The sequence below is a fragment of the Mesoplodon mirus genome (genome assembly GCF_964341445.2).
Source record: "Mesoplodon mirus genome assembly, chromosome: 1".
NCBI classification, from domain to species: domain Eukaryota; kingdom Metazoa; phylum Chordata; class Mammalia; order Artiodactyla; family Ziphiidae; genus Mesoplodon; species Mesoplodon mirus.
In genome coordinates this window covers 38,629,837-38,656,503 of record NC_138976.1, presented here as the reverse complement: position 1 = coordinate 38,656,503, position 26,667 = coordinate 38,629,837, and the positions used below count along the sequence as shown (strand labels likewise).

Below are 26,667 nucleotides of genomic sequence, written 5' to 3'. Positions count from 1 at the left end.
GAACCTCAGCTGAGAAGAGCAGCCTTGGCAGGAGGAGCACCCCCATTGCCTTCCAGCAGATGCACTGTGACCACAGCTTACACAATGAAGAAACTCAGTGGGCACTAAAGCCAATGTGGAGGCCAGAAGTCAAGGTGACCTTGGCTCCCAGCTGAGTCCTTTGATCTAATTGCTTAAATCATATTCTTTCACTGTCACCTCCTCTCCACCAGCCTTCTGCCAGGTCAGCAGACGTAGAGTATGATCTGCTCACTGCCCTCTTGGACTTGGACTTGGGTATAAGAGTCCTCAGATGAGGTAATAATGGGAAAAGTACATTGTGGACTTTAATGCTAAAATGTTAATAGCTAACATTTATTGCAGTCTTTTGGTGTTTCAAGTATTGTTCAAGCACTCTGCTTATCTAATCTTGACAGTAACCCTATAAGGTAGGTACTTCAGAGATGAGGGAACTGAGTTTCAGAGAGGTTAAGTGACTTGCCTATGGTCTTCAGCTTGGAAGGTGCAGCCCAGGACTCTTAACTGGTAGCCTGTGGGCTAGCTGGCCAGAGGCCCCCCTCTCCCCCACTTCCCCCCATACTCTGAAGATCCAGACCACATGGAGCCTTTGGAGAGCCTGATGCATATTAGTATGTTAATACATCTGAGAAGTTCAGCAGTAAACACTAAAAAATGAAGTTGATTATATTTCTTCAGTCTAAAGTGTCTCACACTTAGTTGAGCAGCCCCCTACCCCACCCCCACCTTTAAATGGGATTCTTATTCTCCAGAACATAGAAGGAAGTGAGCCAGGGCTCTGTGAGCATCTTTGTGCAGGCACGGGAGGAGCTTCCTTTCCCAGGGCAGCCACTAATGCTGATGTGCTTGTCTCTGGCCAGGCTCTGGGCCAGTATCTAGCCTGGGTTCAGTCATTGTAGCCAGACATCCAGGCAGTATCATCAGGTGCAACCTAGTCAGGGCCCTGGGGCTGGTGCCTGTGTACTGGGAACTAGGTCCAAAGAAGGACTTTTTTTTCTTTAACCATTATTTCCTTACTCTTTACTTTTTTTTGTTTACAAGAGAGAGAAAGACAACTACAATGTTTTAAGAAAAAAAAAAGGTGAAGAAATCAAATGGTCTAGGGGTGAAGTTGGCTCCAGATCTGTCTGAATCCAAGGACTAAAATAAAGTCCACCCTCCTCCCCATCTGTCAGCTTTGCCTTCTCATGCTTTGGCTTCATTCATGGACAGCACTGTCCCCGTGGTGACTGACAGCAGCTTCAGGCTCCATCGGCTTTATTGCTGGCAGATCTTATAGTTCCAGCCCAGGCCCTGGACCTATTTGGGTCCTGGGCACCGATCTTTAGCACTTCTTTGATCAGCCAGGCTTGTGTCACAGGCCTAGGGGTGGGGATACCTCTCTGTACCACATGCAAAGTGAGTTGGAGATGGGCCTCTACCCCATCCGCCACCCCATTACAGTCTGTTATAAGGGGAAGAGGGAATTGACACTGGTCAGGCAAAACCAACAGCACCAGTACCAAGGGGTCTAGTATGAGCCAGGAGTTGTCTTCTCTTGCATGGTCACTCTTTGACAGAGCAGTTCCACCTCTTAGAGTTTATTTTAAGTAGATAATTGGACAGATATATAAAAAAAATTAAAGAAAATAACATCCATTGAAATGTCCTTTGTAGTGAAAAACTAAAAAGTCTGTCAAAAGGGAATTGTTTAAATTAATTATTTACATGCAAATAATACACAGCTGACAAAAATATGGTGTACAAAAGATTTTTTAATCAATTTTACAATGTCCAGAATATACTGTTGAATGGAAAAACAGGTAAAAAATAATTTGTGGTAAGGTTACACTTTTGAAAAATTATTTATCTTTTTGAAAGATAATATATCTAAATAGAGGGATGCTTGAAAGTTTAAAAGATATTAGCAGTGTTTATTGCTGGTTGGTGAACTTTGGGTGATTTTTATAAGCTTTTTACTTTCCTGAAATTTTACCACAAACTTGTCTATTTTTAAAATCAGAAATTATTTATTACAAGTGCAGTTATTTACTCTCTTCAAAGAAAACTTTTATTTTCTAAGATAATTAATCTAAGGTTCCTGGCGTGGGGGAATCCTATCTTCCCCCTTTAGCATCTATGTTCTCAAGGGGCACATTGGCAAGCAAAAGCTGAGGGGGTTGCCTGGGGCTCCTCACTCCTGTCCTGTTGTGGTCCTCTGGGGAAGCCTGGCTTTGTTATTCCCCTGCATTTCAGCAGTGTTTCAGTGCTCATGGTGTTTGGGGGAGGTGGCCCAGAGTTGCAAATAATCCTTTGATTTATCTAAAGATTATTTATTAGGTCTTCGGGTGCTGCCCATCTCATCTGAAAGCATAGGACAGTAAATCTTTTCTAACCAGTGTCCACCCCTCACTCTATGCCCATCCACCATGTCTCTGGTAGCAAAGCCTTCAAGTGCCATGTTGTCGCCTGGCTGGGCACGTGTTTCCACTTGTCTGAACCAAAAACAGCCTGAGGGCTTGGGCGCTGATCTGGATGTTGAGAGCTCTTCACAATTTTACTATTTAATTGCTTTTGTGAAAAGAGATACTTTCTGCTTTCATTTCTTCTGTCACTGATACTAAATCATTTGTCCAAAAGACAAAAGACCTTTCATAACTACTTATTATCAATCATAAATAAAGCTGTGGTTTAAATTCAGTAAAGCCTTTTTGAGTAGCTGAGGTCATCTCTAATTTGGTGCAATTCAAGATTTTGCCATTTTCAGTTTGTTTCACACAGGGTTATTAAAGGAAATGTGCTAATTAATTTTGAAATAAAAAGCTGTAAGCTTAAGGGTTTTTTTTTTTTTGAGTCACAGCATAAGACAAATTAGTCATGTTTTGGTCTCTATATTTAATCACTTTAGACCACATTCTTATTTGTATTTTCACTTACCTTGAATGGAGTAGAGGTCACATAAGGGGTATATTTTCCAAATCAAGTTGTTTGGATAAACATAGTTTTAACAAAGACTATCCCTAGCATCTGTAGAGTGCATTCTCCACACTGCTGCCAAGGGTGTTTCATTCAGTCACTTAAGACAAATTCTTAGCAAGTTACTGCCCTGCCTAAAAGCCTCTAATGAGTCTCCATTGCCTTTGGAGACTCATCAACTCCTTAGCCAGCATTTCAAGGGCCTCCCCGTTTAACCCCAACCCATCTCTCCAGTTAAAAAAAGCTCATTCTTGAGGAAGAATGCTGTTCCCTCTCCTTCAAGGCCTCATCTCACCCTCTCTGTGAGACCTCCATGCCTCTCCCAGGTTGGACCCTCCATAACATCTCATGTGCCCTTCTTATGGCCTTCCATGCTGACTCAGTTTCCACCCCTCTTCACTGAAGTGTAATTGACAAATTGTATATATTTAAGATATACAATGTGATGTTTTGATACATATATACTTTGTGAAATGATTACCACAGTCAAGCTAATTAACATTTCCATCACCTCACATAGTTACCTTTATCTGTATGTATATGTGTGCTGAGAACACGTCTACTCTCTTAACAAATTTCAAATATACAATATAGTACTATTAAATTACAGTGGTTGCCAGGGGCTGGGGCCTGGGGGAAATGGGAAGATGGTACAAAGTTTCAGTTGTGCAGGATGACTAAGTTTTGGAGATCTAGTGTACACCCTGGTGACTGACTCTGTTTTAATTGTTTGTCTTTCTCCACTCAATCCTGTGCCCTCTGGAGAAGACATTCCCAAGTCTGGCTAAGCATCAGAGTCTCCTGGGTAGCTTGATAAAAATACAAAAATCCCTGAGCCCCATACCAGACCAACAGAATCAGAATCTCTGGGAGTGGAGTCCAGATATCCATAAATTTTAATCAGATTTCTAGGTGATTCTGACCAGCAGACAGGCTTGGTAACCACTGCCCCATTGCATTTTCCATGGACCCAGCCCAGTGAGAGCAAGGAATGGAATGAGGCAGAGAGTTGAGGTACATGGAGGACTTACTCTGTTCCAGCTCCTCTCTAGGAGATTTTACATCTGTGCATTTAATCTCAACCACCTCAAGAAGTAGATTATAGCAAGCCCAAGCCTATTACTATAGACAGGAAAACCACAGTTAAAGGGGTTGGGCCCTTGTCCAAGATTCCCACTGGTAACAAAACAAGCTCTGCTGTCTTTTTAGGCTCATTCTTTTTACTTAACTCATGTTAATTAAACATTAGTTAAAATAAGTTAACATCTATATTTTTAGAATCTCTGTGCCTTGCTCCTTTACATTCAATCAACTTGCAAGACCTACCCACTCTATCTGCCCATCTTCATTCTCTGCCATGTAGACCTCGGAAACAGCATTCTAATTTGTCTCCTACCATTTCACCTCTAATCTGTTTTCCTAACTGTAGCTGAGTAATCATTTAAACTTGCAAATCTGCCAAAGCCACTGCTCGTGGTATATTTTAGCACATATAAGCTTTTCATTTTTACATATAAAAATATGCCTATTTTTACCTTTATAGCTTTGAGGTTTTCAGACTTGATAATGGGTGTTTAAGTGAGCCTTCCCTGCCCTTTAGACTTCTAATGCAAATGACAATATAGGGGTTAAGTTTTACAATGAATAAAGAGTTTGTACATATTGACGTAGGAAGGCAAACCTCAGAAGAATGGGCAATAGGTATGAATAGGTAATTCACAGATGAGGAAATTAAGCTAATAAACAAATAAATGAAAAGAAACCCCAATCACTAATGGTCAAAGAAACAAAGTGATGTCACTCAACTCCCCTCGGATTAGAAAAAATTAAAAACAGCTATGACCAGGATATGGAACCAACCTAAATGTCCATCAACAGATGAATGGATAAAGAAGATGTGGCACATATATACAATGGAACATTACTTAGCCATAAAAAGAAATGAAATTGAGTTATTTGTAGTGAGGTAGATGGACATAGAGTCTGTCATACAGAGTGAAGTAAGTCAGAAGGAGAAAAACAAATACCGCATGCTAACACATATATATAGAATCTAAAAAAAAAAAAAAGGTACTGATGAACCTAGTGACAGGGCAGGAATAAAGACATAGACGTAGAGAATGGACTTGAGGACATGGGGTTGGGGGGAGGGGGAAGCTGGGGCGAAGTGAGAGTAGCATGGATATATATACACTACCGAATGTAAAATAGATAGCTAGTGGGAAGCAGCAGCATAGCACAGGGAGATCAGCTCGGTGCTTTGCGATGATCTAGAGAGGTGGAATAGGGAGGGTGGGAGGGAGGTTCAAGAGGGAGGGTATATGGGGATATATGTATGCATATGGCTGATTCACCTTGTTGTACAACAGAAACTAACACAGTGTTGTGAAGCAATTATACTCCAATAAGGATCTATTAAAAAAAAAGAAAACTATGATACATATTGCTGGCAGCAATGTGGGAGAAGGGTACTCTTGTAAACTGCTGGTTCATAGGGAAGTTTCATCAGCCTTTTTGGGAAGTGTTCTAGTGACATTTTAAAAGAAACTGCAATACTGTTTTTTCTAATTTCCCATTTCTGGAAATCAGTTTACTTTCCAGCTCGAAACCATTAGAATAAAGGACCTGTGAACAAGAGTATTTACTGCTGCATTGTTCAAATGACAAAAACCTGGATGTAGCATGATTGTCCATCCCTAAAAGAATTGTTGACTTTATTATGGAACATCCACATCATGGTATAATATGATCCCATTAAAAATATATATTGGAGCCAAACTGACTTCAAAGCATTTGTATCAGGAACAGTTGAGTGAGGAAAGCAAGATGCAGGAAAATGTGATATGATCTTATTTTATAAATTGTTACCACACAAACACATTCACACAAAGTCCTTTACATGTAGAGTGAGTGTGTGTGTTTGTGTGTGTATGTGAGTGTGCGAGTGAGTGTGTGTGTGTCTGCACATGTGTATGTGAACACAGAGAAAACTACAGGAGGACTCAGACTAGGTAATTAATATGGGTAAGGGGGGTACAAGTGTTGCTGATGGTAAAGAGTGCAGAAAAAAGGGAGGGAGCAAGCCAAGACAGTAAAGACAAGGGATAAAAGGTTAATAAAAACAAGTAAAATCATATCAGCATATATGATATGATCATATTTATGCACTTATATAAAATTATATACATATGTATGTATAGACAAAATCTGAAAAAATTAAAAATGCAAACCTAATCTGTTCATTTCTCTACCTAAAATCTGTCAATGGCTTCCTAATCCCCTGTGGATCAATGCAGGATCTTTAGCTTGGGCTCCAGAGGCCCCTGCTCATGTCTCCACTCTCCTATAAAACAGCTGCCCTCCTCATTCTGTGTCACAGACATGCTTCCTGGTTCTTCACCTCCCAGGCCCCCCAGGCCCCCACCACGCTGCAGCCCTCCTGCTCCTCTTTAGTTCTTCACAACATGCTGTTTCTTTTCTTCTGCATGACTCTTACTCATTTTTATGTCTCAGCTTAAACATCAATTTCTCAGGGGGCTTTCGCTGACTCTCAGATGTGGTTATGTATCCTGATATCTATTCCCATGGTTCTCTGTCCTTACTAAAATTCTATTTTATTATTAGCTTCTTTTCCCAAACTTTGCTCAGATTTTCCCAGCTGTAATTTACTGCTTAGTTGTTATATCTGAATTGGATAAGAGCTTAGAGCAAAGACCTGAACATTGTACCCTGGATCTCATAACTGTGGGGATGTGGAATCACCTCTCCAACCCTCTTGCCACCCTGTGGACCTCTCAGCCATAGGATCTCTTTTAGTTTTATAGGGACAGCAGTTTATGCCACCACATAACATCTGTGAGTGCTCTGATACCCTCCCCAGCATTGTCTGTGTCATTCTCTGGGTCCCTCTGGCCATCTGTGCTCCTTGGCTGCCTCAGGCTTCCCACTCTGCTCCTGTCCCCTGTGATGAATCCCTGGGTAGAGCAGAAGAGGAGCCCTAGTTCCTGTGATTGACAGAGTCCCTCCTGATCTGTGAGCGTGATCACGCTCTGGGCCTGAGAGGAGGCTGCAGTGAAAGTGACTATAAATTCCAAAACATTCTAAAGACAGCTTGGAGCTGGCACTTGCTATAGCAGCGGAGAACTAACCACGACAGGCGTGAGGGAGTTAACACAGGGCACACACCAGTGAGGGCACGACAACCAAGTTTATTAAGCATTATTTTGCTTTCACTGCATGTTTCTAATTAAATGTTTGTTTAAAAAAAAACCCAATTTATATGAAGAGAAAATAATTTAGTTCAGTTCATTTTCAAACCATAATGTTAAAAAATTATTCTTTTCATAATGACAGCTTTCTTTCTGTAAGCAGTAGCATTTCTGTCTTCACAAAAAAGGGAAAACAGGAAAACAGATTGTATGACTATGTTTTTCCAGAAGACCTAGGTAAGCCCGTTTCTCAACAAGGTCATTGTCCCTGGTAAGCTTGGATAAAATAACAAGATTTTTTTACATAAGAAGAAAATGTGGAAATAAATTACATGTTAACTCAAAGAGATTTTTATATTAGATAACCCGAGCTTCTTAGCCCTTGGAGGTCATCCTGTCCTCTGCAACAGGGAGGATTGAGTTGGATAAAGACTCCCATTAGCACTGGGGGAGGTTTCACATGTAAATCCCCTCACAAATGGGAGAGCAAATAGAGAGTGTCCTGCTTAGTAAGTCAACATAATTTGCGTGCTAGTTTTTTCTCTTAGAAAAGTGCCCTTGGTGGCTTGTAATCTTTGAAGTGGATGAGACAGGAAATTCTCAGCCCACAGTGTTTGCCTGCTTTTCCTTCCCATCAGGATTGTCCAACATCCCCAGCCTTTTCTCCAGTCTCTGCTTCCATTCTTCTCTGAGCCTGAGGAGGGGAAGCAGTATAAGTGGTTAGTGCATTTGTCTATACATCTGCTGGTCCAGAGCAGTTTTTTTTGTTTTGGTGTTTTTTTTTCCTTCTGAAGAATAATTTTTAAGAGAAATAAATGGCTTTTACAAATTAATGAAGAAAAAATCAATAGAGTAATGAGCAGTCTATGAATATGTAGTTTTCTCCAAAATTTATTCCTTCCTACCTTGGTATGTGGACTCAGTGTAATATCAATCAAAATCCAAGCAGGCGGGCCTCCCTGGTGGCGCAGTGGTTGAGAGTCCGCCTGCCGATGCAGGGGATACGGGTTCGTGCCCCGGTCTGGGAGGATCCCATATGCCGCGGAGCGGCTGGGCCCGTGAGCCATGGCCGCTGGGCCTGCGCATCCGGAGCCTGTGCTCCGCAACGGGGGAGGCCACAACAGTGAGAGGCCCGCATACCGCATACCGCAAAAAAAAAAAAAAAAAAAAAAAAAAAAAATCCAAGCAGGACTTTTCTGTAGCTATCAACAAGCTGATTCTAAATTTTTTATGGAAAGGCAAAAGAAGTCAATTAGCCAAAACAATTTTAAAGTGGAAGAAAGTTGGGAGACTCATACTACATGATTTTGAGGCTTTAATGTAAAGCTACCATCATCAAGACAGTGTAGCATTGGTGAAGGAAGAAATAACTCAATGGAACAGAATAGTGTGGAAATAAACATACATAAATATAGCCAATTGATTTTTGACAAGGTACAAAGGCAGCTCAATGGAGGAAGGATAGTATTTTTTTTTAATAAATGATGCTGGAACATTATATATCCATATTAAAAAAAGGCCTTTGATCCACACTCCACGTCTTATACAAAATTAACTAAAAATGGATCATAGACATGAATGTAAAATGTAAGACCAAGGCTTCAAGAAAAAAGCCACAAAATAATATCTTCATGACCTTGGGATAAGGAAAAAATTCTTATATACATTACAAAAAGCATGATTCATAAAAGAATAAAAAATTTGGGACTTCATCAAAATTAAAACAATTTGTTCTGTGAAAGATACTGTAAAGAGAATAAAAGACAAGCTGCAAACAGGGAGAAAATATTTGCAAGTCACATATCTGATAAGGGACTTATTTCCAGAATATATATAGTTTCAAACTCAATGATAAGAAAATAATATAATGGGGAAAATATTTGAACAGACATTTTCCTAAAGAAGTTATATGGGTGGCAAATAAACATGTAAAAGATGCTCAACATAATTAGGAAAATGCAAATTAAAACCACAATGAGGTACCACTTACTTCATAGAATAACCAAAACAAACAAACAAAAAAACCAAAACCAACTCTTTCCCCCTACCTCCCCTGGCAAAACCAAAAACCAACTCCCACCCCCCAAACCAAAAAACCCTCACAACAAAACTCAAACCAAGTGTTGGCCAGGATGCTGAGTAACTGGAACTCTTTTACATTGCTATTAAAATGCAAAACGGTGCAGTCAGTTTGTAAAACAGTTTGGCAGTTTCTTATACAGTTAACCATACACTTACCCTATGACCCAGTAATTTCAATCCTATTTGCTCAAGAGAAATAGAAATTTATGTTCACACAGAAATCTATATGTGAATGTTTACAGCACTTTTATTTATAGTCACCAAAAACTGGAAACAACCTAAATGTCCTTCAATGGGGACTGGATCACCAAATTGTGATACATCCCTACTACAGAAAAGTACTCAGCAATGAGAAGGAATGGATATACACAATTGATACACACAACAAGAAGAATAAATCCCAAGTACATTGTGCTAAGTGAAAAGAGCCAGACACAAAAGACTACATACTGTATAATTCATTTATGACATTCTGGAAAAGGCAAAACTATAGGGATGAAGTGCAGATCAGTGGCTGCTATGGACTGGAAATTGGGAAAGGAGTTGACCACAAAGGAGAAGCATAAGGGAATGTTTCAGAGTGATGGAACTATTCTATATCTTGACTGTGGTGATTACATGACCCTGAGCATTTGTCAAACTCATAGATCTGTACACAAAAAGAAAAGAAATGCATGGTGCTTATAAATCAATTAAGAAAAAGAAAGTCTATAATCAAACAGGCAGAGGCTATACAAAGGCAGTTGCTGAAGAAGAAATCCAGCTAGTTCCTATGCATATGAAAAGATCTCAACCAAACCTGTAATTAATTAAATTCATTTTAAAACAGTGAGATGCCATTTTCGCCTGTCAGATTAACAATGATTAAGAGTTTGACAACACACAGTGTGAGTGACTGTGGGAATTGGCATTCCCATACTTAGAGTGGAAGTTTAAAACAACGTCTTTGCAAAACAAGGAGGCAATGGTTATAAAAATTTAAAACACTCATCTTTTGACATATCTTCATTTCTATGAAATTATCCCATAATGCTTATCCATGTATGAAAAATGTATGTACAAGTATTCTTATTACAACATTGTTTGTAAAGCCAAAAAATGAAAAACAACCTAAATTTCCTTCAGTGTGATTGTTTAAATTAATTGTCACATCATTATTGTGGAAAACATTAAAGAAGTACTGAAAGTGCCAATATAGAAAAACTTCCAAGATAGCATAAGTTAAAAAAGGAAGGTGCGGGCCTCCCTGGTGGCGCAGTGGTTGAGAGTCCGCCTGCCGATGCAGGGGATACGGGTTCGTGCCCCAGTCCGGGAGGATCCCATATGCCGCGGAGCGGCTGGGCCCGTGAGCCATGGCCGCTGAGCCTGCGCATCCGGAGCCTGTGCTCCGCAACGGGAGAGGCCACAACAGTGAGAGGCCCGCATACCGCAAAAAAAAAAAAAAAGGAAGGTGCATATTAATACTATGTATAAAATAGATAACTAATGAGAACCTACTCTATAGCACAGGGAACTCTACTCAGTGCTCTGTGGTGACCTAAATGAGAAAGAAATCAAAAAAAGAAGGGATATATGTATATGTATAGCTGATTCACTCTGCTGCACAGTATAAACTAAAACAATACCGTAAAGCAACTATACTCCAATAAAAAAATTTTTTTAATTAAAAAAGGAAGGTGCAGAATATTGAAGATTGTGTAGGTCCCATTTTGCATAAAAATACAGCACACTTATTTATTTGCTTATAAAACTAAAGTTTTGGAGAGAGATATATAAGAAACTTGATGTCAGTTTTCTCTGGAGAGCAGGTCTAGGAGCCTAAGTGTGAAGGACACTAGTATTAAAAAGTATACACTTGGGGAGACCTTCAAAATGGCAGAGTAGTAAGATGTGGAGATCACCTTCCTCCGCACAGATACATCAGAAATACATCTACACGTGGAACAACTCCTACAGAACATCTACTGAACGCTGGCAGAAGAACTCAGACCTCCCAAAAGGCAAGAAACTCCCCCACGTACCTGGGTAGGGCAAAAGAAAAAAGAAAAAACAGAGACAAAAGAATAGGGATGGGACCTGCACATCTGGGAGGAAGCGGTGAAGGAGGAAAAGTTTCCACACACTAGGAAGTCCCTTCACAGGCGGAGACGGGGTGTGGCGGGGGGTGGGGGAAGCTTCGGAGCCACAGAGCAGAGCGCAGCAACAGGGGTGCAGAGGGCAAAGTGGAGAGATTCCCGCAGAGAGGATCACTGCCAACCAGGACTCACCAGCCTCAGAGGCTTGTCTGCTCACCCTCCGGGGTGGGCAGGAGATGGGAGCTGAGGCTCGGGCTTCAGAGGCAGATCCCAGGGAGAGGACTGGGGTTGGCTGTGTGGACACAACCTTAAGGGGGCTAGTGTACCACAGCTAGCTGGGAGGGAGTCCGGGAAAAAATCTGGACCTGCCTAAGAGGCAAGAGATTGTTTCAGGGTGCGCAGGGAGAGGGGATTCAAAGCACCGCCTAAACGAGATCCAGAGACAGGCGTGAGCCGCGGCTATCAGCACAAACACCACAGACGGGCATGAAACGCTAAGGTTACTGCTGCAGCCACCAAGAAACCTGTGTGCAAGTACAGGTCACTATCCACATCTCCCCTCACAGGAGACTGTGCAGCCCACCACTGCCAGGGTCCCATGATCCAGGGACAACTTCCCTGGGACAACACACAGTGCACCTCAGGCTGTTGCAACGTTACGTCAGCCTCTGCTGTCACAGGCTCACACCGCATTCCGTACCCCGACCTCCCCCCAGCCTGAGTGAGCCAGAATCCACAAATCAGCTGCTCCTTTAAACCCATCCTGTCGGTGGGAACAGATGCCCTCAGGAGACTTACATGCACAGGTGGGGCCAAATCCAAAGCTGAACCCCAGGAGCTGTGCAAACAAAGAAGAGAAAGGGAAATCTCTCCCAGCAACCTCAGGAGCAGCAGATTAAATCTCAACAGTCAACTTGATGTACCCTGCATCTGTGAAATATCTGAATAGACAACGAATCATCCCAAAATTGAGGCAGTGGACTTTGGGAGCAAGAGTAGACTTGAGGTTTGCTGTATGTGACTGACTGGCTTCTGGTTTAATGTTTATCTTAGTTTAGTATTTAGAGTTTATTATCATTGCTAGATTTGTTTATTGATTTGGTTGCTCTCTTCCTTTCTTTAAAATAGATGCATAAATATATTTTTTTCCTTTTTCTCTTTTTGTGAGTGTGTATGGGTATGCTTCTTTGTGTGATTTTCTCTGTATAGCTTTGCTTTTACCATTTGTCCTAGGGTTCTGTCTGTCTGTTTTTCTGTGTTTTTTTCTTTTAATATAGATTTTAATGCTTGTTATCTATGGTGGATTTGTTTTTTGGTTTGGTTGCTCTTTCTTTCTTTCTTTCGTTCTTTTTTCTTTCTTTCTTTCTTCTTTTTCTTTTTTAATCACTTTCTAATTTTTAAATTTTAATACTTTAGAAAATTTTTATTTTAATAATTTTATTTCTTTTCTCTTTCTTTCTTTTTTTCTCCCATTTCTTCTGAGCCATGTGGCTGACAGGGTCTTGGTGCTCCGGCCGGGTGTCAGGCCTGTACCTCTGAGGTGGGAGAGCCAAGGTCAGGACATTGGTCCACCAGAGACCTCCTAGCTCCATGTAATATCAAATGGTGAAAGCTCTTCCAGAGATCTCCACCTCAATGCTAAGACCCAGCACCACTGAATAAGCAGCAAGCTACAGTGCTGGACACCCTATGCCAAACAACTAGCAAGACAGGAACACAACCCGACCCATTAGCAGAGAGGCTCCCTAAAATCATAAAAAGGTTACAGACATCCCAAAACACACCACCGGATGCGGTCCTGCCCACCAGAAAGACAAGATCCAGCCTTATCCACCAGAACACAGGCACCAGTCCCCTCCACTAGGAAGACTACACAACCCACTGAACCAACAGCCACTGAGGGCAGACACCAAAAACAACGGGAACTACGAACCTGCAGCCTGTGAAAAGGAGACCCCAAACACAGTAAATTAAGCAAAATAAGAAGACAGAGAAACACACAGCAGATGAAGGAGCAAGGTAAAAACCCACCAGACCTAACAAATGAAGAGGAAATAGGCAGTCTACCTGAAAAAGAATTCAGAGTAACGATAGTAAAGATGATCTAAAATCTTGGAAATAGAATGGAGAAAATGCAAGAAACATTTAACAAGGACCTAGAAGAACTAAAGAGGAAACAAGCAACGATGAACAACGCAATAAATGAAATTAAAACTTCTCTAGAAGGAATCAATAGCAGAATAACAGAGTCAGCAGAACGGATAAGTGACCTGGAAGATAAAATAGTGGAAATAACTACTGCAGAGCAGAATAAAAAAAAAAAGAATGAAAAGAATTGAGGACAGTCTTAGAGACCTCTGGGACAATATTAAACTCACCAACATTCTACTTATAGGAGTCCCAGAAGAAAAAGAGAAAAAGAAAGGGACTGAGAAAATATTTGAAGAGACTATAGTTGAAAACGTCCATAATATGGGAAAGGAAATAGTCAATCAAGCCCAGGAAGTGCAGGGATTCCCATACAGGACAAATCCAAGGAGAAACATGCCAGGATACATAAAAATCAACTATCAAAAAGTAAATACAAAGAAAAAATATTAAAAGCAGCAAGGGAAAAACAACAAATAACATACAAGGGAATCCCCATAAGGTTAACAGTTGATCTCTCAGCAGAAACTCTTAAAGCCAGAAGGAAGTGGCAAGACATATTTAAAGTGATGAAAGGGAAAAACCAACAACCAAAATTACCCAGCAAGGATCTCATTCAGATTCAACAGAGAAATTAAAACCTTTACAGAGAAGCAAAAGCTAAGAGAATTCAGCACCACTGAACCAGCTTTACAACAAATGCTAAAGGAACTTCTCTAGGCAGGAAACACAAGAGGAGGAAAAGACCTACAATAACAAACCCAAAAAATTAAGAAAATTTTAATAGGAACATACATATTGATAATTACCTTAAATGAAAATGGATTAAATGCTCCCACCCAAAGACATAGGCTGGCTGAATGGATACAAAAACAAGACCCATATATATGTTGTCTACAAGAGAAACACTTCAGACCTAGGGACACATACAGACTGAAAGTGAGGAGATGGAAAAAGATATTCCATGCAAATAGAAATCAAAAGAAAGCTGGAGTAGAAATTCTCATATCAGGTAAAATAGACTGTAAAATAAAGACTATTATAAGAGACAAACAAGGACACTACATAATGATCAAGGGATCAATCCAAGAGGAAGATATAACAATTGTAAATATTTATGCACCCAAAATAGGAGCACCTCAATACACAAGGCAAATGCTAACAGCTATAAAATGGGAAATCGACAGTAACACAATCATAGTAGGGGACTTTAACACCCTACTTTAACCAATGGACAGATCATCCAAAATGAAAATAAATAAGAAAACCCAAGCTTTAAATGATGCATTAAACAAGATGGACTTAATTGATGTTTATAGGACATTCCATCCATAAACAACAGAATACACTTTCTTCTGAAGTACTCACGGAACATTCTCCACAATACATCATATCATGGGTCACAAATCAAGCCTTGGTAAATTTAAGAAAATTGAAATCGTATCAAGTATCTTTTCTGACCACAACACGCTGAGACTAGATATCAATTACAGGAAGAAAGTTTGTAAAATATACAAACACATGGAGGCTAAACAATACAGTACTAAATAACCAAGAGATCATTGAAGAAATCAAAGAGGAAATCAAAAAATACCTAGAAACAAATGACAATGAAAACACAATGACCCAAATCCTATGGGATGCAGCAAAAACAGTTCTAAGAGGGAAGTTTATAGCAATATAATCCTACCTCAAGAAAGAAGAAACATCTCAAATAAACAACCTAACCTTACACCTAAACAACTAGAGAAAGAAGAACAAAAAACCCCCCAAAATTAGCAGAAGGAAAGAAATCATAAAGGTCAGATCAGAAATAAATGAAAAAGAAATGAAGGAAACAATAGCAAAGAACAATATAACTAAAAGCTGGTTCTTTGACAAGATAAAATTGATAAACCATTAGCCAGACTCATCAAGGAAAAAAAGGGAGAAGACTCAAATCAATAGAATTAGAAATGAAAAGGGAAAAGTTACAACACACACTGCAGAAATACAAAGGATCATGAGAGATTACTACAAGCAATTATATGCCAATAAAATGGACAACCTGGGAGAAATCTACAAATTCTTAGAAAAGCACAACCTGCCGAGACTGAACCAGGAAGAAATAGAAAACATAAACAGACCAATCACAAGCACTGATATTGGGACTGTGATTTAAAATCTTTCAACAAACAAAAGCCCAGAACCAGATGGCTTCACAGATGAATTCTATCATACATTTAGAGAAGAGCTAACACCTATCCTTCTCAAATTCTTCCAAAATATAGCAGATGGAGGAACACTCCCAAACTCATTCTACGAAGTCACCATCACCCTGATACCAAAACCAGACCAGCTGTCACAAAGAAAGAAAACTACAGGCCAATATCACTGATGAACATAGATGCAAAAATCCTCAACAAAATACTAGCAAACAGAATCCAATAGCACATTAAAAGGATCGTACACCCTGATCAAGTCGGGTTTATCCCAGGAATGCAAGGATTCTTCAATATATGCAAATCAATCAATGTGATACACCATATTAACAAATTGAAGGAGAAAAATCATAGGATCATCTCAATAGATGCAGAAAAATCTTTCGACAAAATTCAACACTCATTTATGATAAAAACCCTCCAGAATGTAGGCATAGAGGGAACTTACCTCAACATAATAAAGGCCATATATGACAAACCTACAGCCAACATCGTTCTCAATGGTGAAAAACTGAAACCATTTCCTCTAAGATAAGAAAGGGACAAGGCTGTCCTCTCTCACCACTATTATTCAACATAGTTTTGGACGTTTCAGCCACAGCAATCAGAGAAGCAAAAAAAATAAAAGGAATTCAAATTGGAAAAGAAGTAAAGCTGTCACTGTTTGCAGATGACATGATACTATACGTAGAGAATCCGAAAGTTGCAACCAGAAAACTACTAGAGCTAATCAATGAATTTCTTAAAGTAGCAGGATACAAAATTAATGCACAGAAATCTCTTGCATTCCTATACACTAATGATGAAAAATAAGAAAGAGAAATTAAGGAAACACTCCCATTTACCACTGCAACAAAAAGAATAAAATAACTAGGAATAAACCTACCTAAGGAGACAAAAGAGCTGTATGCAGAAAACTATAAGACACTGATGAAAGAAATTAAAGATGATACAAACAGATGGAGAGATATACCATGTTTCTGGATTGGAAGAATCAACATTGTGAAAATGACTATACTACCCAAAGCAATCTACAAATTCAATGCAATCCCTATCCAACTACCAATGGCATTTTTCATAGAACTAGAACAAAAAATTTCACAATTTGTATGGAAACACAAAAGACCCCAAATAGCCAAAGCAATCTTGAGAAGGAAAAACGGAGCTGCAGGAATCAGGCTCCCTGTCTTCAGACTATACTACAAAGTACAGTAATCAAGACAGTATGGTACTGGCACAAAAACAGAAATATAGATCAATGGAACAGGATAGAAAGCCCAGAGATAAACCCACGCACATATGGTCACCTCATTTTTGATTCAGGAGGCAAGAATATACAATGGAGAAAAGACAGCCTCTTCACTAAGTGGTGTTGGGAAAACTGTATAGCTACATATAAAAGCATGAAATTAGAACACTCCCTACCACCATACACAAAAATAAACTCAAAATGGATTAAAGACCTAAATGTAAGGCCAGACACTATAAAACTCTTAGAGGAAAACACAGGAAAAACACTCTATGACATAAATCACAGCAAGATCCTTTTTGACCCACCTCCTAGAGAAGTGGAAATAAAAACAAAAATAAACAAATGGGACCTAATGAAACTTAAGAGCTTTTTCACAGTAAAGGAAACCATAAACAAGATGAAAAGACAACCCTCAGAATGGGAGAAAATATTTGCAAATGAAGCAACTGACAAATGATTAATCAAAATTTACAAGCAGCTCATGAAGCTCAATACCAAAAAAACAAACAACCCAATCCCAAAATGGGCAGAAGACCTAAATAGACATTTCTCCAAAGAAGATATACAGATTGCCAACAAACACATGAAAGGATGCTTAACATCACTAATCATAGAGAAAGCAAAACAAAACTACAATGAGATATCACCTCACACCAGTCAGAATGGCCATTATCAAAAAATCTGCAAGCAATAAATGCTGGAGAGGGTGTGGAGAAAAGGGAACCCTCTTGCACTGTTAGTGGGAATGTAAATTGATACAGCCACTATGGAGAACAGAATGGAGGTTCCTTAAAAAACTAAAAATAAAACTACCATCCGACCCAGCAATTCCACTACTCTGCATATACCCTGAGAAAACCATAATTCAAGAAGAGTCATGTACCACAATGTTCATTGCAGCTCTATTTACAATAGCCAGGACATAGAAGCAACCTAAGTGTCCATTGACAAATGAATGAATAAAGGAGATGTGGCACATATATACAATGGAATATTACTCAGCCATAAAAATAAACAAAACTGAGTTATTTGTAGTGAGGTAGATGGACCTAGAGTCTGTCATACAGAGTGAAATAAGTCAGAAAGTGAATAATAAATACCGTATGCTAACACGTATATATGGAATCTAAAGAAAAATGGTTCTGAAGATTCTAGGGGCAGGACAGGAATAAAGACACAGACCTAGAGAATGGCCTTAGGACACGGGGAAGTGGAAGGGTAAGCTGGGGCAAAGAGGGAGTGGCATGGACTTAAATATACTCCCATATGTAAAATAGATAGCTACTGGGAAGCAGCCACATAGCACAAGGAGATCAGCTTGGTGCTTTGCGATGACCTAGAGAGATGGGATAGGGAGGGTGGGAGGGAGACGCAAGAGGGAGGAGATTCGGGGATATATGTTTATGTATAACTGATTCACTTTGTTATAAAGCAGGAACTAACACACAATTGTAAAGCAATTATACTTCAATAAAGATGTTTAAAAATGTATATGCTTGGTTAGTTTCTTAAGTTGGATAAATCATTTTATTCATTTAATAGGGCTGCCATAACAAAATACCAGACTGGTTGGCTTAAACAACAGACAATTATTGTCTCACAGTTTTGGAGGGTGAAAGTTCAAGATCAAGGTGTTAGCAGGTTTGATTTCTCCCAAGGCCTCTCTCCTTTACATGCAGATGTCCTTCTTGCTCCATCCTCATGTGGCCTTTCCTCTGTGTTTGTGCATCCCTGGTGTCTCTTTGTGTATCGTAACCTCTTCTTCTTATAAGGACAACAGTTACTTGGATCGGGTCCCACCCTAAAAGCTCTCACTTTAACTGTCACTTGTTTTAAAGGCCCTATCTCCAAATACAGTCACATTCTAAGGTGCTGGCGGTTAGGACTTCCACATATGAATCTGGGGGGACACAATTCATAACAATGCTAAAGCAATACATGATTATTATGGATAAGTTAGAATACACAATAATGAATAAAGAAAAATTGGATTCAACCTTAATTTTTTACTCTTGTAAATAACCCTAAAATTAGTATGATAATAATTAATACTCTTTCCATATACCAATCTACTTTCCTTGAAGAGATCCCCAGAGGTGAATAACTAGAGGGTATAAATATTTTGAAAGCTGTAGTCACCTATTATCAAACTGACTCCAAGAAATTTCTTATGTAAAACTCTGCTTAATTATGGACCCAAGAAAGAATGGAAAGAATTTGGAATGTTGGCCTGTTGTTTGGTGGTGATGTTGCTTAAGCACATTAGCAACCAAGGATTAAAAGTTGAAACATTGAGAGAATAGGGACATGGGGGAATATCATCCTCATTCTACCTCAACTTTAAATAGAATGAATGACATAGAAATATAGTTTGCCGGTTTGAAAGGGAAGATAAAACATGTAACTGCTGCTCTCCCATTAGTGGACATAGGTCCATGCACATTTTTCTTAAGAAGTGATGATTTATTGAGATTATATGACCTTATATTGAGATCCACCTATTCGTAATTTTAATAATTATACTCCTTCATTATGGTTATTAAGTAATAATCTTGTTATTTTATTTGCAATCAACCTCTCCAACCTGGGAAATATCCAAGCTCACAAGCTCCCGTTGTTAAGCATCTCTGATAATAATTCTGCCTCCAAATGTACATGACTTTTGTCACCTGGGGTCTTTTAAGGCTCAGTAATAAAGGTTGCTGCCTGTATGTTTCATTGAATAGTAGGGGCATAATATAATATGAATTCATCATTAATTAAAGGGGCTTTAACCTTTCCTTGGTGTGGTGGGTATGAAAATGTGTTACTCAGAGATCCTGCTGGACAATTGCCTGTTTTTGTAAATAAAGTTTTATCAGAACACAGCCCTGCCCATTTGTGACATATTGTCTGTGACTGCTTTCATACAATGGCAGGACTGAGTAGTTGCAACATACAGCACTTGACCCACAAGCCCAAAATATTTACTACTTTGTCCTTTATAGGAAATATTTGCTGATCCCTCATCTAGATTTAAGAAAGTGATGGAGAAAATCTTAATAATGCAGATTAAACTTAGAAGTGTGCCCTGTCTTCTATAACTATTATGTTGTGAATGGCAAAAAAAGAATGTGGAAAAGCTCTTCCGGCACTAGAAAACTATCATCCTTAACAATCTGACTTTGCTGAATTGTATAGTAATTAAACATTTATTCGTTGTCTGATTTTGTCCCATCATGGCTGAATTGCAGCCATAGGTTGGCTATACAGACGAAAGGTTGGCAAAAACCAATAGAAGGATGCTGTGAGAATCAGTTGGACATACGAAATGTGTAATAAAGAGCATTGCATGTTTTCTTCTTATTTGTAAAGTATATGTCACACATCTTTATAAAAGTAAAATTTATGATAAAATTATGTACATATATATGTGTATACATTTTTTCCACAGAGAGACAGTCATTAAATGTTTACCAGCACACCATAACTTGCTTCCCATTTTTCTCTCACAGGTGCTTCCCCCAATAAATCTCACACCCATCTAATTTCATCTTGCCCTCTGCTTCTTGGAGGAACCAAATCAACACATTTGGAATGATGAATTTATTCTAGGAACAGAATTTATGAATCTGGGGTTTATGACACATTTATTCACTTTTTGTATTAGCTATATCACCATTTATTGCCAGATGGATGATAGATGCCACTAACTACCTAGTTCCCATTAAATCCTATTTTATGAGTATTTAGACTGTTTCCTGCTCCTTTCTGGTCAATGTCTTTCATCACTGTGTTGCTTCCCTTTATCTTTGTGCTCTCAGTAAGCCGGTGAATATAAGTGTATATATGGATCTTTTCTTTTGTAGTAAGGAAGTTCAATATGAGAAAGATAATGCTTAAAAATTGGTATGCAGAGTCAGATACAGCAGAGGAGCAATAAAACTGACATTAAACTTGAAGAGAACATTTTTTTCCTTAAGCCTAGAAATATTGACCTCACTTTTCAAAAGGAGACCAAATGATATTTACTATTTATTGTTCTAGATTCATCTGATTTGTGAAGGAGTTGTAATTAGTATCTAGGAACACAGATTCTGCTTGATAAGTATGGGATTTGACTAGAAAGGAGGACTTCTTTTTAAGAACCATAAGCCAGAATCACAAATCAGAATCACAAATCAGAATCACAATGTCCTTATTAATAACCACAGAAGATCAACTGGGTACATAATTCGTTTTTTTTTTTCTATCATGTGCTTGCTAGGCCCTAAAGATATGTGTCAGTTTGGGTCCTCCAAGAAGCAGATTCAAAGGAACCAACTATGAAAAATAAAGCAGGGGTTGGGGAAAGAAACAGAAATGGTAAGGGATAGCCTTCAGATTAGCATGCTGGTCTAACACCTGTGAAAGGAGAGTGAGAAGTAAGGAATGATTGGGTAGGAAAAGGCCTGAACCACAGCATAGTTCTGAGAAAGCTTAGCTGAGCTGGAGAGGAGTCCCTGGGTAAAAGTTTCCCAGTAGAGGAGTTCTGTCACACAGGAGTTTACCAGGACTAGCTACCCCTGCCATGCTCAGTCATTGGCTAGAGCAGTCAGGGGTAAATGTGGCCTCAGCTCAAATAAAATGGCAGATCCAGAAAGACAGCACCTAGGGCTCTTAGTCAACTTTCTCCCCATTGCAAGTTTAGAGCACATCTGTGGCTACCCCAATATGTAAAGAAGAGCAGTAAAATAATAATCCTTGTCATCAAGAAATTTATAATTTACTGAGTCCTTGATCCCCCAATTCAGATTTCACACTATAATCATAATCTCTGTGCTTTTGTTTTAATATTAAAGGTCAGATGATGCTTTTGCTGCCCCTATTCCTGTGTAATAATGAACATGCCTTTACAGTGATTTTTCCATAGTGGGGAGAGATGGGCCTCATCCTGGTTCCCTTTGACCTTCAGCTCACCAGCTGGATCTGGTCACGGGGCAGCTCAGCATACTGCTCTGAACAACTCAGTTTACCAGCCATATACCTCACCCCCTCAGTTTAAATGAAAAAACTAACTAAAATTTTTCTCACTGGTTATTTTTCGTAGACTAAATCTTATAAAAAGTTTGAAATGATGATCTCACCTGGCTTGGAGATTATGAGTTGGATATTTTGTTACCTGTTCTGAAAGCATCCTGATTGACATAACTGATAAGTAGGAATCAAAGCAGAGGGAGGTGAGTGGTCTTGGGGTGAGACCTGATAAACCCCTCTCCTCACTTAGACACTCTGAGCTCTGCTAAATTCTGAAGAGGTATTTTGAAGATCATACTTCTTGCATTAAAACATTATTATTTTCATATAAGCATTGTACATTTACTCAGTTATAGTTACAGGCTGGTTATTTAGGCTTAGGTGTTCATATAATTTATCATCTAAATTGAGATACTTTGGAAATAAAAGGGAGCACAATTCATAATTATAACAAATTGATATACGTACACCTGGACTGTCCCAACACACCAGGAGATTTGTTCATTGTACCTACAGTACACTTGACTTCTCTCAAATTGCCTCAATCAGTTATTTGCAAACAGATTTCAACTTCTCCAGGGGACTGATGCCTGCTGTGTTGCTTCTTTCTAGCCAGACTCAGAGAGAGTAAGAGGGTTTCTAGTTCTGAGGCCACCCACTTTGCCTTGTGATCTCACCACCAGGGCTTCTTCCACACACATGTGTTCCTAGGGTAAATGGATTCTCTGCAGCTCTGGTTGCATTCCTCTCAGTCAGTGAACCCGTAGGCATGTGCTAATGAGCATGTCCATGGTGAAACACCTGTTTCCACTATACCCAGCTTTGGCACAAGGCCTTGCCGGTTAGCCCAGCTGAGGAACATAAGGCATTATTGGCTCTGTTCTGCTATCAGCAAAGGCATTGGTGGAAATTTTTGAGATTTTTTTCTTTTTTTTTGAGGTTTTTGTTTTCTACTGTTCATTTAGAACATTTCTTGATTGCACAGTGGCTTGAAATCGCCACTTTTATAAATGGAGGGTAAAATAACAAAAGGTGTCAGTGTTATGTGTGTGTCTCAGGTTATGCACTTACATATAAGCATTTTGGAAAGCCATAGCCTTAGGTGAAATAGGGACCCAAGGTTTTATGCCATTCATTGGTCTGGTCAAGTGTATCCTAGAAGATAATTATTCTAGGGCAATATTTCAAACTGTTTGCTTACATAAGCAATATTTTAGCAAATATTCTGACATTCTGGTTTTGGTTTAAAAATATTTATATTCTTTCTGTGCAACTTGGTTCATCTGGGATATATGTGGCTGTATTTTTTGTTTTGTTTTTGTTTTTTATCAAAAATAATAACAAAACCACTATGTTGTCATTCATTGTTTACCAAATTAAGAAGGCTTTTTGAGTTTTATATTCATAGTTGATAGGGGGCAACAGCTCTGGTAAGTGAGACTCAAGAACAGAGGAGGAGACCATAGAAGCTGCCTCTCCTCCTCCAGCCTCTGCTGATTTTCCTCTTCTCTGAGCAAGGCAGCAGCTCTGTCTCCATCTTCAAACATTTATTTGGGAGAGACAATGCTAAAACGTTTCATGATGAGCACATTTTGAAGATTTATTCTCTTGGCTATAGAAGGAAGAGAAAACTGCTCCAAACTCTGAAGGGAGTCTTTTTAGGGGGCACATTAGAGCCTGGATAATTAATTCATTTGTTCTATGGGCCATTTGCAAATGGTTGCTTTTTTAAATAACTTTTTTCCTAATTATATTATGGTACAGTATCATTTTAGAAACTTTGGAAAAAATAGAAGAACACATGCACACAAAATTTGCCATTCCACCAGTCAAAAATAACCCTCTTAATATTTTAGAGTATTTTCTTCTAATCTTTCCCTATACATATGGATAAACTGCATCTATATATTTATAAAGTCAGATCATATTGCAAATTTTGCTCTTAATCCCACACGCCAGGGTTTCTGGAAAGGAAGATGCAGTACAGGGCTCATGTGGGGATCTGGCTCCCAGTGGGCTTGTGTGCCAGGACTAGGGAAGGAAGATGGCAGGGACCATACAACTGACTCTTCTTGCTCCCCTGGACTCTTCAGGACTGGATGCTCTAACATGTAACTCTTTTAGCATTTAGAAAAACCTGGTTTTTCTTGCTGGACAACCAGGAATGTAACTGGAATAATGGTAGAGCTCTTCTCTGGATATAGAGAGAGGCTATTTCCCCTCAGGAGCTGAAGAAAATTTTTTAGAAGTTAATGTTCGTGCAACACATGTGAATTACACATGTTTGTAGCTCAGCATACTCAGAAACATGGAAGCACATGCCTTGCTGTCCAGCAGAACACACAGATATGATTCCACTTATAAGTGGGCATCTCAGCAAATAGACAGCCTGGCTAGGCTGTTCCCATTTTAGGGACAGAGAACCCAGACAGTCCCTGAAAAGTTGAGCTGATCCGTCTGCTCCAGGGCACTACATGTATGAGGGCAGGTGCTGGCCCTTTTAGTCAGAGCAATGTTGACACTTGTAACACATGTCTTCTCACGTAAATAAATGTTCCCCTCTCAGCAGACTTCTTTGACTAGAACAAGTTCAACGGCCAGTAAGAGGAAGATCACATTATTCTTCCCCCAATAATCTTAATATGTATCATCTCAGATGTGGGATCTTTCATACTTATACACATCTGTTGACCTAACTCAGAAATTTAGTGTATCTTTGTGTGCTAAGGATTGCAACAGAGGCAGGGTGAGGAAGAGATTTTTTCAGTTCATTAAGATATAAATAACAGAAACTCATTTTTGTTTACACCAAAAAAAGCTTGTTCATATCTGTAAGTCATTGGTTCTCAATCAGGGGCAACTTTGCCCTCCAGGGGACATTTGGCAATGTCAGGAGATATTTTTGGTTGTCACAATGTGGCAGGGGAGTCCTACCAGCATCTAATGTTTTGAAGGATGCTGCTAAACATCTTACAAAGCATAGGACAGCTGCCTTAGTAACAAAGAATTATAAGACCTTAAATGTCAGTTGTGCTGAGGTTGAGAAACTCTGATATAGATGGTAGCAAGACTAAATGAGTAGATGAATTAATCATGTCTTTAATTATCTATATTTTATGATATTTTGACATCTTAAAAAGCTTTCTGGCTGCCCTTGACAGGGCTAGCCTTCTTCTGCATGTCAACCAATCCTGAGTCTGTGGCCCTAACCACCTCCTTATCTAACTCTCATAGATAAAGCCATATTTCCCCTGCCCTATATCATACCAGGACCAGGCCAGGCACCAGACAACTAGAGATGATCCCCAAATCCCACACCCCTCAGGAATTATTCAAACTAGCCAATCTTAAACTGTTTACTCTGCCTTTCCTTTCCTTTTCCTTGGAAACCCTGATAAAGGCTCTGGCTTAGACTTTCCCTCTGCTTTCATCTTCTGCCACGTGGCCAAAACCTGGTGCTTATCCTGTGGCCCTGAGTGTCATGCAGTGATACTCTCTCTGAAAGCTGTGTGTATAATAAATGTCTTCCTTCTAAGCCTCATTCTCCTTTTGTCTTGTGGCTACACCGACTTAACCATACTACCTCCAATATTTGCATTATTAGAACAGTAGGTAATGAAAACAATTCAGTTTCCCCATCTTCACATCTGGTATATTTCTGGGGAAATCTACCTTAAAAAATAGTGAAGAAACAATCCACATACTTTCTCAGGGCACTCCTTCCCTGACGATCTTCCTCCAGTTCCCGGTAACCAGTCTGTTTGCTAATTTCTTTCTCCCAGAAGCTTTTGAGCTCATGACAAGTTTCAGAGCAGAAGACTTCTCGACGTATATATTGATTGTTCATCCTCTGAAAATAAAAGAAAAAACAAATCCAAGTACTTCAAATAAAGCCACTCTAATTTTGGAGTGATGAATGATGAGTTTGAATCCATACACTGCCAATTACACTTTTTGTGACTGTAGACAAATCACACAGTCACTATGATTTTGTTTGTCAACTGCAAATGAGGATAATAATGGTTAATGTCAGAATATACTGTGAAAAATTTTGAAATGAACAAAAATACAAAGGATGTCTGATAACCCTTCCAGATTATCTGATTCTACAAGGGCCTGCCCCTTTCATGCCTTTGAGCTATTTTACAACTCTGTAAATTATAGAAAAAGTATAGTAATGCAAATGATTTTTGAACATAGAGATTCAAATATATTTTGTCCAGTGGAATGTGATTGATATCCCTATGAACATCAACCAATTTTCATCTACTTATAAATTCATTTTAATATTCTTGATTGTCTATATATGTGTTTTTTTAATTCTCCTTGAATCAGTTGTAGTATCTTACTAGTTTTCTTATTAATTATAGTAAGTTAAGTAAAATATTTGATACAAGTTCATTTTATATTTGTATGAGAGTCATGGTTTTAACTTAAAAAATTATCTTTAACAATTACTTCACAGCTTTGTGTGTGTGTAGAACGAGATGGTGTATGCAAAGCTCTAAACACAATGCAAGGCAAATAACAGGCACCCAGAAAATGTTATGTTCTTTCCATCCTTCCTCACATAATAACATCTACTATTTATTGAGCATATAATGTGCAATAGGCTTTTCTTACACACCATCCCATTTGATCCTCACTACAACTCTGTGAGATGGGTGATTCTGAATTCATGTTTCAGATGAGAAAACTGAGAGGACAGAATTTGCTTATAGCCTCATAACTGA

The 26,667-nt window shown here is 39.1% G+C and overlaps 1 protein-coding gene across 1 annotated transcript; it reads right to left on the bottom strand.

Annotated features, from left to right (window-relative positions):
* Window positions 1–7,781: 7,781 nt before the first annotated feature.
* Window positions 7,782–25,781, bottom strand: FAM240B (family with sequence similarity 240 member B; the record flags this gene model as incomplete). The annotated part of the gene is made up of 2 exons (XM_082611183.1): window positions 7,782–7,875; window positions 25,639–25,781. 2 exons carry the CDS (start codon window positions 25,779–25,781, stop codon window positions 7,782–7,784), a joined length of 237 nt encoding a protein of 78 aa, XP_082467309.1.
* Window positions 25,782–26,667: the final 886 nt, after the last annotated feature.